Source organism: Tamandua tetradactyla, chromosome X (genome assembly GCF_023851605.1).
Source record: "Tamandua tetradactyla isolate mTamTet1 chromosome X, mTamTet1.pri, whole genome shotgun sequence".
Taxonomy (NCBI): Eukaryota; Metazoa; Chordata; class Mammalia; order Pilosa; family Myrmecophagidae; genus Tamandua; species Tamandua tetradactyla.
In genome coordinates this window covers 161,287,067-161,300,878 of record NC_135353.1, presented here as the reverse complement: position 1 = coordinate 161,300,878, position 13,812 = coordinate 161,287,067, and the positions used below count along the sequence as shown (strand labels likewise).

Below are 13,812 nucleotides of genomic sequence, written 5' to 3'. Positions count from 1 at the left end.
GTACATCCGACAGGTGACTCCCAGCCCTCATGGGCGCCACAGTCCTGGAGAAATTAGAAGGAAGGCAAATAATTCCGGCGTGTTATGCAATGGCTCTGCCCTCCATTGACAAACAGATATTTTTCTTGAATCAATGGAAGAGCCAATACGGATTGTCATTCTTCATGAGGATAACAACAAAATCAACATTGTTCATGAAAACACAGTACTTGGGAAGCATAGTTCATGTAACTGGCTGAAAAAATTAAAACTATTTAGAAACTGAATTTCGCCTTAATGATGGTGGATTCCACCTCTTCCAGGAAGAGATGGGATCCTATTCAAAACATGAAAATACACCTAAACATCCTGTAAGTCTGCCACTTGCAACAGTGGGACATTGTCACCAAGCTACTGTATACAGCTCTGACAACTAGGCTGATATCCAATAACTCAGAATCAGCTTCCCCTACAGTTCTGCGTTACACTGAACAAGTCATTGGACTATGGAAGGAAACCATGATATCCCATGGAATTAGAATTGACCCCAATTGGCCTACTTTTACCTGTAAAAAAAAATAAAGCTACAAAGTCTAGAAAAGACCTTGGGATACATTTTTAAAAAGATGTACAAAAACATTATTGGAGGATGTATAAGAAGATCTAAGTATATGAAGAGATACACCACCAACTACACAAGTGAAAGATTCAATGTAGTAAACACATTGATTCTCATAAAATTATTTCATCAGTTCACTACAATCCTGCTCAAAATCTTGGCAGGATATATGTGGAACATGAAAAGCTGCTTCTAAAAGCAAAGCGTCTAGAAAGGCTCCGACAATTTTAAAGAATGACAAGAGATGGTAACTTCTCCTAAGAGGCCTGCAGGCTTATTACCGACCCATAGTATGTAAGAGTCGGTAATGCTAGTAGAGCATGCTAAAACAGACTGATGAAACCGAGTCCAGAAGCACCCTCCTTCATATGTGGAAACTTAGCACGTGAGAGATGGGATGATGTAAAGTTGTGGGGAAAGGATGAACCATTAAATACGTGGTGGTTTCTGTAAAGGAGATGGAAAATAAAAATAGATTTCTATCTTACATTACACCAAGCAATAAAATCCAGATGAAACAAAGACTGCAAAAATGAAAACAAAATTAAAGGAAAGAAAACTTTTAGAAGGAAATACAGAGGAATCAAAGGACATCTTTATGGAATGGGGATAGAAACAGTTTTTAAACCAGCCAAAAGAAAAAAAAAGCAAAAATGAAAAAGATAAAGATTGCTAAGACTTCATCACAACGAAGTTAAAAGGTGAGACATGGAGAGAAAGATTATACTGACAATACATTCAACTAAAGAACATACAAAGAATTCCTGCTAATCAATAAGGAAAAAGATCAAAAAGACAAACAAGGATATACCAGGAGGGAAAACATGAGAAAGAAAGTTAATTTGGCAAAAACAAGTTTATATCTCTTTCCAAACCTTTTTGGGATAAAAATCACAAATCACCCAAGACCTTTGAGCCTTTTTCCAAACCTGTGCAGTAGCAAACAGTTCATGAACTACTGTTAGTTCAGACAATTCCTAAAACTCCAGCGTCTTCAGGAAACTAGCTGGGAGAAGGCCTCAAGCTTCTCCCTCAGGTTCAAACCTCAGGTCCTGCAGCCAGGAGATGTTCAGCTCAGTCCTGAGTAAATATGCATCACCTACAATGGTCCTCTGCCTTCACAGCCCCTCACCTCCATTCTGAGGTGGATAATGGGGCTGCCTTATCTTCGTCATCTCTTCAGCCACAAGACTGGTTTTCCTGCATCGGTCTGGTGTCTCAACAGTTACTTTCGAAGCATGGGGCACACATGCCGCGTCACTGTCGCCCACTGACAACAGAGGGTAGGGCTCATTGGACTCCGTTTTCCCGAATACAGCTCCACGCACAAAAGCATTTAATAAACGCTTTTAATGATAATGACTTAGAAGCAGTTCTATTTTCCAGGCAGAAACCATCACCGAGTTTAAAAACAACGTTAATAAGGTTGTCCAAAACCTGCCAGGCACTAGAGTACATACTGCATGACCCCATTTGTATAAAGTGCAAAACAGGCAAAACTAGGCTGGCAGAAATTAGGACGGAGATACGGGGGGTGGCAGTGCAGGGGGACGGGGGTTGTGTGCCTGTGTCCCATCGAAGGGGACTTCGGGGAAGCTTCCAAATCCGAGCACTGGTTACATTTGCAAAAATGTATCAAGCCGTGCACTTACGATGTGTCTACTTTTCATACGACGTTATACTTCATTAACAAATTTTGCAATGATTTCGTAATATTCGTGCCTCTTATAAAACACCTAAAAATATTTGTGACAAGTTATCACGATACAATAGAGCTCAAAACAGTCTGTTGGGAATCCAGGAGAGTGGCTCTGCAAAATGGTAATGATTCACGGAATAGAAATTCATCCCTTTCATGTTCTGACTTCTGTTTTACTTACCATGGAAACTGTCAGAACAGGCCAAGCGAGACAAATAAAAGAAAAACAAAATAAAGCGCTGCATCAAATTAAGTTATCTCAGGGCCTTGAGTTTCTTTGCTAATTACATCTCCGTTCTTAGCTAGTCGTGTGAAGAAACAGATGCCTGCGTTGAAGTTGCCGTTTAAAAGCCCACCATTTTAACAATCTTTGCAAGGAGAGATTGGGAAATGGCACCTTCCTAAACCTAAGGGTGACCTTTCCCCTCCTTTTGCACTAGAGCTAGATTTCAAGTGTGCTCAGATCTCTGCGCCAACACTCACTGCTCAGCTCCAATTGGAGGGGCAGAGAGGACAGCAGGGCAGTGTCTATGGCAGAAGGGTCTCCAGGAGCAACGGGGGGGGGGGGGACGGGGGGAAAGCAATCCTTTCTCTTCCAACTCCTGCCTCTCTCCCATGCACGGAGAACGGAAGGCGGGCACGGTCCCAGGCCAGGAGGCGGGACTGGCAGGGAGGGTGCCCCAAAGGCTTAATCTGGGTAGATTTGATTATAGCTAAGGAGATGAATTCTAAATTTGGAAAGGCCATCAAGGTAATTAAGGATGTTCAGAAACGTGAGCAGACCCTTCAGTTCTTTCTACTAGATGAAGAGAACAAAAGACCATGGGAAGGATTTGAGCAAGCAGAACAAGCGTCGGCGCAACCCTTTCAGAAGCAGCGTGCACGCGGCACCAGGTTCCCAGGGAAAGCGGACACATCCTCCGGGACAGGCTGGCCTCACTGGTGAAATGGTTTAGTGACCATTTTACTCAAAACAAAGAGTGAATTGGGTGGTCGACAAGGCTCCCCGTTATACTTCCAGATTCTCCAGTAATGTTGGGAAAAAGATTAAAAAACAAAAACAAAAACACAAAACTTCCCTCAGCTGGAAAAATGAAGCCTGTCCTTTTAGGAGAAAAAACTTTTTAATCAGAGTGCCTCTCATTCTGATGATGTGACCAGTCAAGTCCCCAGTGACCACGGCTGCTCAGAATTTATGATGTTGCGAAACCCCAAAGGTTTTAAGTTCCTCTTAATCTAAAGCAGTGCTTCTCAACTTGGGGTGACTCTGCCTCTCAGCCCCCCTCCAAGGACTATGTGACAATGCCAGGAGACAGTTTGGGTTGTCACAACTGGGGTGTGTGTGTGACCGGCATTTAGTGGATAAAGGTCAAGAATGCTGTTCAACATCCTATAATGCACAGGACAGCCCCCAGCAACAAAGAATTTTTCAGCACAAAATGTCACAGTGCTAAGTTTGAGAAATCCTCCTCTAAAAGTACACTGGAATGAGAAGGAAAGGGGACTTCTTTTATTTCAGTATCTACCTCCACCTGCTCCAAACAAGTAGACTTTAACAGTTTTGCAGAAAGAATAAAAAACATAAGCAAATACAAAGCACAAACTCTACCCAACTATAATAGTTCTTGCTAACCAAGTTCAAATACACTGAATTATATTCTGCCACTAAGTGTTTGTTCCTCTGGGAAATGTTACATGTGGGGTTTTTTTTTTTTCTTCAAACCAAGAAAGCAACTTTTACTTCCAGACATTAAAATTCTTATTTTTCTGCTTCTTGGAAAGTATACTCCTTTTTAAATAAGTAGTCAACTCATCTGTCAGATGTAATTGTCAAATCAATGTATTCAAGCTCTCTAAATAACATTTAAAATAAATGGCCAAGATTGGTCAAGAACAAAAAAGAGCCCACAAATGACCTACATCACTAGGAATGAAGACCTTACAGACGATAGGATCTAACAGATAATACATGAACATCTTATGACAATAAATTTGATACCATCAAATTGACAAAGTCCTTGTAAAACGCAACTCACCAAAATTAAAACAAATAGAAAGAGAAAACTGATAGTCCTGTATCTGTTAAAGAATCGTAGTCATAATTTAAAACATTTCCACAAAGAAAACTCAGACTGATGGCTTCACTGGTGAATTCTTTCAAATATTAAAGAAAAAAAGTAGTATCAGTTCTAAAACTAATAACCACATAAATGAATAGACAAGGACCAAGATCTATTTCAGCCCCCCGAACCCCTAGAGCCACCCCAAAGATCACCCGTGTCTTCTTCCATCCGAGAAAGGCTGATACTTTACTTCCTTCTCCACTTTATTCTTTGAAAGGGAGGAAGCAGCAGACAAGATTAAAGACATTCTTGAAAGATACATTTATATTTGTCACTTGTAATCAACTAACATCTGGCTTTGCATGTGACACTGCCCACCCCCATCTTACTTTCTACTCCCCCAGCCCCATACCTGCTCTCTGCTCTGGCGGGGACAGTTTTCTTCAGGAACCCACTAGTAACCCTTGCTCGCTCCTCCCTCTTTTCCATGGGCTGCCCTAATCCCTTCCACCCTTCTCAACGCACCTCCTTCCAGGGTCTCCAGCATTAGCTTCAGAGAAGCCACACATCACCTTCCACGCAACCCCTACTGCACTTCTGGTTAGGATTTTACAGCGAAGACCTGAATGATTCTCTGCCTCAGAGGGCTTCTCTTAACTCCCCAGATAGCCTGTTATTTTTTTCCACGCATCACTTCCTTGCTTAAAATCCCCCCAGGGTGCCTAGGAGCGGGCAGGGTAAGGGCAGGATCTTTCCCTGCTCCTCACAGGCCCACCTCTCCTGCAGCCTCAGCAGCTCCCAGCCAACCAGCCCCCTCACCCGGTTCAGGGCAGAGGTGGCTGCCTCCCGCCAGGGAAGCCCGCCTGGAGACACCACCCCTTCTTTGGTCTGCAGGAGCTTGCATCTACCTCTCTTATGACTGTTTCCCTGCCTGGCTGAGATGGCGGCGGGTACTGGAGGAGAGGACCGGGTCTTGCTTACTTATGTTTTGCTTCAAGGCTCAGCACAGTACCTGCCTCGTTTGAGAGGGACTCTGCTAAGGCTTGTTGAGGGAGGAGCTGTCTCATATGCCCCCGAGAAGTTGCATGTCGATGGGCACATCACAGGGACTCAAGGGCTTAGAGACTGGTACCCACTGGTTGCTTGGCAACGAGGTAGGTGCTCATTAAACCCTAACACGTGTGGGGAGGATGGCAAGGCCAGACCGCTGTTGTTTTTGAATCCTCAGGGCAATAATGAGTTTCAATGAAAAAGTGTTTCACCCCAAGCTTTCCCTAACTCCAAAAACCTGATATGAAGGAAGTACTTTTCACCAGAGAGAACATATAAATTATAAGATCAGAAGAAAAAAGCTAAAGGCAAAAAAAAATGTAATGAAAGAACATTCGAACTGCTCTTTAAATTGTTTCTGAGTCTGTGTACACCTCCAGCAATTGGTTTACTTCTAGAGTGACTTCAAGCTCTGAAACTCTGTTATTCGGTGAAAATGGGTGCTAAAGGTAATAATATTGTTAAAGAACTATGGTTAATATCATTTGCCCCATTTAATTTAGTATAGTTTATCAGAGTTTGAAATACATAAATACATGTATTTTTACCTTAAATTTCTATCTTTTTAATGTACATAGACCTTAATAAAATGCATTTTATATGATAAAAACTTATGATCTCAACAAGTATTTGCTGAGCACCTACTATACACCAATCATTCATGAATTCTTGGGATACGATAATGAATTAAGCTCAGCCCTTGCTCTTGACAAATTTGGTATCTGGGTAGAAAAAGAAGGCGTATTAGGAACATTAACAAGCCAGCTAACAGTAATCAGAAAAATCATGTTAAAATCATTTAATGGCTGATGTTGACTCAAAAGTACAGTAGAAGTTCTTTTAACCAACCTTCATCTAACTGACCCAGCCAATTACCCAGTATCCAGCCCTTCTTTTTCTAGACCACACTGACCTTTGTCCTCAGTACTTGGTTTCTAAGATATTCCCCAGGGCACACCAACGCACTTCTGCCACCAGTTGAATTTACTTAACAAGAGGCCGTTGTGTTTGGTCCCAAACCTGTTTATGTGAGTTGTACTTGTTACTACAATGATGAAGTTTAATTCAATATTACATAAACTAATAAAATATGAGTGCCAAAGGAAACGGTTTCTATTTCTTTGAAAAGCAAGGTAAATGTTTTAGAAAGTTTTAACAAAGATGACTCACTTGACTCCCTTTATCCAGTGTATGGAAAGATGAGTAAGGGAAAAAAAAGACAAAAATAAATAGATAAATGAATAAATAAACAAATGAGGGGTATGAGATATTTGGGTGTTCTTTTCTACTTTAACATTTATTCTTATTTTTTTGAGTAATGAAAATGTTCAAAAATCAATTGTGATGACAAATGCACAGCTATATGATGACGCTGTGAACCACTGACTGTAAAAACTGGATGACTGCATGGTATGTGGATAAAAACTTTTTAAATGGAAAAAATAAAAGATGAGTCACTCGGAAAAAACTAAGGGTGTACAAGACAATTTTCAAGGATGAAGGGGACTGGGGTAGATGATATGTTAGGAGTCTGCACTCAGATTGATTCCCAGTGTCTTGCCATTCTCACTTGACTTTAAGAGTCTGAAATCAGAAATCAGAAGCCAACGAATTGTGGCTGTGAGTCATGGGAGAAAAATTTCAAGGAATCACAATCAAAGCAAAGACCTTGGTGCTATAACAAGAAAGCGGTGGATAAATGTTTAAAATTAAATAAAATGTGGAAGATACTTATATGGCACATTTATGATTCACCACTTTGGCATTTTCAATCAGCTGTCCCACTGCTTGACCCTGGATGAAGCAGATAAGGATGTTCTCTAAGAAGCCCTTGGAAGGGCCAAGTGGTTTGCACAACAGCTTTTGCTGGAGCGAAAATACACTAAATAATTAATCACTTGCTCTTTGTCATAAACAATACTCTGTGGTACTGGACTGTGAGGTTTACTTAAAATTTCAGTCTTCCTCTCGAGATCCAAAGGGAGCTCTCTCCAGTACCTAACAGATGACCCCATTACTAGACCTTTGGCTTCCCTGCTGGTTCCAGGAACACTTCCACTGCTCATGAGAATGTCAATCCTCTGTCTCCGATTGCTCTGAATTCCTGGGCGAGCTTTCAGAAGCAAACGTTGCAGGTATGGGTGGGTCCTCAGTGTGCTTCCTTTTGAGTCCAGCCTCTGCAGGTGGCTTGGGCTCTGCGTGTGGAGGGTGAGGAAAAACTTGCTGGACTTGCCAGCTCCAGGGATAAGGGGGCAGGAGAAGCCAAGGCTGGAAGTGTTAACAAGGGTGAACAATATGGCTTCTTCCACCAGTGTTCCTGGAGAAGAGCCAATCACGTTGCTGGGGAGGCAGGTGGGTGGAAGGGGCCCTTGTTTAAGGCAACTACAAACACCACCTCTAATGCTGGCTTCATGCACCAATATAATGTTTAAACAATAGAAAGCTGCTTTCTCCCCTTTTTTTAAGCATGACATAACCCTTTCATTTCTTTTTTCTAAATTACACACTTTTAGCTCTCTAACGGTACTGAACAAATAATTTCACGAAATCCTTATTTTATTTTAGTAAACTGAGAGGAAGAAGAGAAAATTACTTACCCAAGATCACACAGCAAGTTAGCAGACGAGCTGGGGCAGGTATGTAGGCTTCTGGCTGCTCTATTTCCTGGTCCTCACAGCGTGCTCCAGGGACATGCAGCATCAGCGCCCCTTGGGAGCTTATCAGGCCCGCAAAACCTCAGGCCCCACCCAGGCCCACCAAACCGGAATCCACTTCTTCAACAAGATGCCCAGGTGATCCCCAAACCCACTACAGGTGAAGACCTGCTCTAAGCCAGTTTTTTTGTGTAATGCCATTTAGTGAAATGATCTATGTTAAAGTTTACAACCTGTATTAAAAACTTCCTTACCACAAAATGGATCAAAACAATTATTTTACCACTGCATGGCATCTGGTTCTTTCACTCATAAAATTCCAGACAACTGTTCCGGTTTGAATGGGTGGTGGACCCCAGAAAAGCCAAGTTCTTTAATCCTCATTCAGTATTGCTGGGTGGGAACTTTCTGATCGTTTCTATGGAGATGTGACCCACCCAATTATGGGTGGCAACTTTGATTAGATGGTTTCCACAGAGATATGTCTTCACCCATTCAAGGTCGGACTGCTGCTTATTGGAGCCCTTTAAGAGGGAAACATTTTGGAAAAAGCTTTAGAGCCACCAGAACCAACAGAGCCCACACAGTCAGAGACCTTTGGAGATGCAGAAAGAAAACACCCACGGGGAAGCCATTGAAGAAGCTGGGACAGAAAGCTAGCAGACGTCACCATGTGCCTTTCCAGCTGAGAGAGAAACCCTGAACATCACCAACCTTCTTGAACCAAGATATCTTTCTCTGGATGCCTTAGTTTGGACATTTTTACACCCTTGTCTTAATTTGGACATTTTCATGCCCTTAGAACTATAAACTTAGAACTTAATAAATTCCCCTTTTTAAAAGCCATTCCATTTCTGGTATATTATATTCTGGCAGCTTTTACAAACTAAAAAAGCAACTAATGAAATAAAATCAGCATTTCTCTCTGAATATATGAGCCACGTTAAAACAGGATAGCTATTCGGGTGGGCCACAGTGGCTCAGCAGGCAGAGTTCTTGCCTGCCATGCGGGAGACCTGGGTTCGATTCCTGGTGCACGCCCATGTTAAAAAAAAAAAGTCACTCACTAAGCCTACTTAAAATTAGGCCTTAGAGTCACCCCCAAGAGAACCTCTTTTGTTGCTCAGATGTGGCCTCTCTCTCTCAGACAACACGACAAGCAAACTCACTGCTCTCCCCCTGTCTATGTGGGACATGACTCCCAGGAGTGTGAACCTTCCTGGCAACGTGGGACAGAAATCCTAGAATGAGCTGGGACTCAGCATCAAGGAATTGAGAAAATCTTCTCGACCAAAAGGGAAAAGAGCAAAATGAAACAAAATAAAGTATTAATGGCTAAGAGATTCCAAACAGAGTTGAGAGGTTATCCTGGAGGTTATTCTTATGCATCAAGTAGATATCATCTTGTTATTCAAGATGTAATGGAGTGGCTGGAGGGAACTGCCTGAAAATGTGGAGCTGTGTTCCAGTAGCCATGTTTCTTGAAGATGATTGTATAATGATATAGCTTTCGCAATGTGACTGTGTGATTGTGAAAACCTTGTGTCTGATGCTTCTTTTATCTACCTTATGGACAGATGAGTAACACATATGGATTAAAAGTAAATAAATAATAGGGGGAACAAATGTTAAAACAAATTTAGTAGATTGAAATGCTAGTGATCAATGAAAGGGAGGGGTAAGGGGTATGGTATGTATGATTTTTTTTCTGTTTTCTTTTTATTTCTTTTTCTGAATTGATGCAAACGTTCTAAGAAATGATCATGATGATGAATATACAACTATGTGATAAAAAAGGGAAAAAAGAATTTTCATATTGTATGTTGATTGGTTTTATTAATAAAAATTAAAAAAAAAACAGGATCGCTATTCGAGGTCATTACACTAAAGGACTCTTCAGGCCCATGAACAAGGTAACAGAATCAACAGGTAAAACCAGAGTAGCACAGATTATATGTGTGTATGCGTGTGCAAGGGCCAAATGTGGAACCCTCAGCCAGAGAAGGAAGTTTCAACAGATTAATTTCAGCAGTGAACTGCACACAAGCAACCCAAATTACTAAAAGTCATACAGACTTCAAACATCAATGGGCTTGTATGATTCCATGTATATGAAATGTCCAGGATATCGACATACCTACAGAGACAGAAAGTAGATTAGTGCTTGCCAGAGGCTGGGGGGAGGGAAGAGAGGAAGTGATGGCTAATGGGGTACGAGGTTTCATTCTGGGGAGATGAAAACATCCCAACATCATTTGGTGGTGGTGGTTATACACTCTGTGAACATCTGAACACTGAATTGGGCACTTTAAATGGGTGTGAATTACATCTCAATAAAGGCATGAAAAATATCAATTGGCTCAAAAATAAAAAACCCGTATTTTCCTTTCTAATACATTAAAAGATAAACTTGTACATAATTTTACTGCTCAACATTTTCAGCTTAAAGATCTTGCATCCCTTGAAATCTGATCCTAAAAAGGGGTTTGGAGTTTCACAGACCCACCCATTTTACCAGTAAATTAACTGACAGGAGGCTAAGGAAGTAACACGTGTAAGAACCTAAGTCCCGATGCCAAGGGAGTATGGTCAGAATTTTCCCAACACTAAATCATTTCAATTAAAACATTTATTAGGGGATGTTCGGTTATTAAATACATCTGGAAAATAAATCCGGTTCATGGCCCTGTGGCATATTTACTAACAATCTACTAAAAGAAATCAGTTTGTTTCCTTTTTGGCATGGAGGGAACTTTTTTTTTCCGTGTCAAAACCAAAAACTAAAAACCAAGGATACTGCCGGAACCAGTGAGGTATGCACAAATGAACACAAGTTGGCAGCTGAAATGTAGAACCAACAACTGTCGAAGACACAAAGTACTTCCTTGAGAAAGCCTTCTGCCCAGAGCACCGTGAAGAACCCCCTGGAGAGGGGCCCCCCAGTAGTAACCCCACCCTCAACTCCTAACCCCCAAACCAAATCCCAAAGAGCCCCGGATGCCAAGTGTTAAAAAAAAACAAAACCCATGAAACTTTCTTCCAGGGAAATCAGTACATGCTTCCCTCAACACTGCACTTTTGCACAAATTCAACGTCTTTTGCGGCAAACATTGCCAGTATAGTTGACAGGCGTCATCTGACATGTGTGTGTGTGTGTGTGTGTGTGTGTGTGTGTGTGTGTGTGTGTGTGACACTCACTGGAAACCGAGCTTCAGTTCCGCGGCTGCTCGGACGGGGGCAGCAAGGGAAGCGGAACCTGGAGTTACAGACCACTCAGTCCTGCCCTTTCTAGAAGGATTTTATCCTAGCATGCTCTAACTTTTTGGTAAGAAAATTTCCTATTGGATTCAAGGGCCTCATTTCCTTTCATAGTGACTGCCCAGTAAAATAACAAAAATGACAAAAAAGATGCAAAATTCTTTGAGCTTCCTTTTACATGCAAAATTAAAATGCCCTCTTTACTATGCCTCACCAAAGTGTAATGAGTACAAATGTCCTCCACCTCACCACACACACACACACACACACACAATTAGTAGGGGAGGAGAGAGAGAGGAGAGTAGAAGAGGAAGTGAGGGGGAAAGAGGAGAAAGGAGGGAGAGGGGAAGGGGAGTGGAGGACAGAAGAGCAGAGGGGAGGGTGAGGGGGGGAGGGGAGGGGGGAAGAGGAGGAGAGGGGGTGGAGGGAAATGGGGGAGGGGGAGAGGAGGGGAGGGGGAGAGGAGGGAAGGGGGAGGGGGAGGGCCGGGAAAGGGGAGGGGAGGGGAGGGGGGCCCAGGCGGTGAGCAGGGCCCGCCCAAGCCCACAATGCTTAAGCCCACTGCCTTGGCCCTTAGGGATGCTCCGCAGGGGGTCTTCCGAGTCTCTGTGGCTTTTGCGGTGCTTGTGGCCCAAGTCCTCTCTCGAGAAGGGACAGTGGAGAGGGAGGGAAAGCCCTTTCCCCGGCACAGCTCTCAGACACTTCAGGCGTGGAGGGGAATGGGGTTGATGTCCACGACACTCTTTACGAGTCTTCCTTCCACTACAGAGACCCCATCTAGCGACACGGCGCTGCTGGCAGTCACCCGGCGGGTGTCAGGAGGGGACAGACAGAACCTGGAGGGCTGACGAGGTCTCCGCGGTCCCGGGGCTGCCCGAGGCCACGCAGCCCGCCGCCCGCGCCGTCCTCACGCGCGCCCAGCCCCGCAGCTCCACAGTTGGGCCGAGGGACAAAGCCCAGGAGCGCCGCACCCGCCGGCCCACCCTGTCCCTTCTCCCCTCCCACTTCCCGGCCTCAAGGGCCGTGGCGGCGAAATGAGCTCTCGGAAGGTCCCGGGCTCGGGGCACCGGGAGCTGGACGCGGGTTCGAGGCGAATAAGGGGAGCCCAGGGCGGGCCCGGCCCGCACTCCGAGCGGCAGCGCGGGCAGCAGGGAGCGCGACCCCAGAGCCGGGCTGGCCGCGGCTGCCCCGCAACCCCCCGGGCCGCGCCGTCTCCTCTCCCTGCCGCCGGCCGCGGGCCCCCGCTCTCCCACGACGGGGCAGGGGCGCGCACCTGGGATGCGGGCCACCTGCGCGGCGCCGCGCCCCTCCCACCTCCGCCGCCCCCGCCCCTCCCCCGCCCCGTCCAGTCCCCGAGCCGCGGCGCCCGAGGTGGCGCCACCTGAGCGGGGGCGGGGCGGGACCCTCGGCGGGGCGCGAGGCCGTGGCCGTGGCCGTGGCGCGGGGCCAGCGCGCTCGCTTACCCATGGCCGGGAGACGGGCGGGCGGGGCGCGGGCGCTCGGGCTCCCCGGGGACGGGCCGAGCGGGCGGCCCAAGTTTGCAGGTCGGGCGGGCACGTGCGCGGGCCGGGCTCCGGGCTGGGCTGCGCTGGACTGCGCTGGGCTCGCTCCTGGCTCCCGGGCCGGGGTGGGAGCGCCGCGCGGCTCCGCCTGCACTGGGGGCCGGCCGCGCCAGAGGGGCCCTGACGTCAGCGCCGGGGGCTTTGTGCGCCCGGAGCGAGGGCCCGAAAGGGGGCGGCGGGCGAGCCCAGGCTGCCTGCAAGGCTCGCGCCTTCCACTGGGACCACCCGAGCGAGCGCCGAGGGGTGCGGGCACCGGGAGATAGCTGGCGAGGGGAGGCCGAGACAGGGGAGGGGGTTTCCACGATCCCGAAGCGCCGGTTCCCCCCACCTGCCCCACCCCGCATGAGTCCTGTTACAGCTGGAGGGGACTCTGAGATCTTTGAGCCCACCCATTGTACAGAACGAGAAACTGAGGCCCGGAACGCCGGCTCAAGGGCACCTGGTATTTGGCAGCGCTGCCCTCAATCCGCAGGCCGGATCCTTTTGTGCAGATATCGGTTACTTAATTCAGGAGTTCTCAACCCTGGCTGCACATGAGATCAGCTGGGAAGCTCTTGGAAGCGCCTGTGCTATTCCACCCAGGTCTCCGCGGGTGGGACCCGAGCATCGGAACTTCAGAGAATTCCTCAGGTGCTCTCAACGTGCATCAAGGCTGAGACCCACTGAGCAGTTACTTATAGGTTACACATGCGGTGAAGGGCACAGGTAGCACCCTCCAGGCCCAGGAGGTGCCAGCTTGGTCCCTGGGAGCCCACCCGGAGCAGGCTCTTGGAGATTTTACAAACTGGTTTCTCCTGCTGCGTAACCTCCCACATGAGCCTGTTAGTGAATTGATGGTTTAACAGTGTCTGGGGCTTAAGTTCCTTCTATCGCCTTAGAGAAGCATTTTCCTGCCTCCAAAGGTATTAGAAAAGCTTGCAGTTTTTGT

The 13,812-nt window shown here is 46.0% G+C and overlaps 1 protein-coding gene across 1 annotated transcript in view; it reads right to left on the bottom strand.

Annotated features, from left to right (window-relative positions):
- The window catches only part of GPM6B (glycoprotein M6B), a 158,761-nt gene extending 145,933 nt beyond the window's left edge, over positions 1-12,828 (bottom strand). The window contains exon 1 of the mRNA XM_077146316.1: positions 12,786-12,828. Coding sequence (XP_077002431.1) covers positions 12,786-12,789 — 4 coding nt within the window. The 5' untranslated portion in view covers positions 12,790-12,828. The remainder of the gene's footprint in view (positions 1-12,785) is intronic.
- Positions 12,829-13,812: the final 984 nt, after the last annotated feature.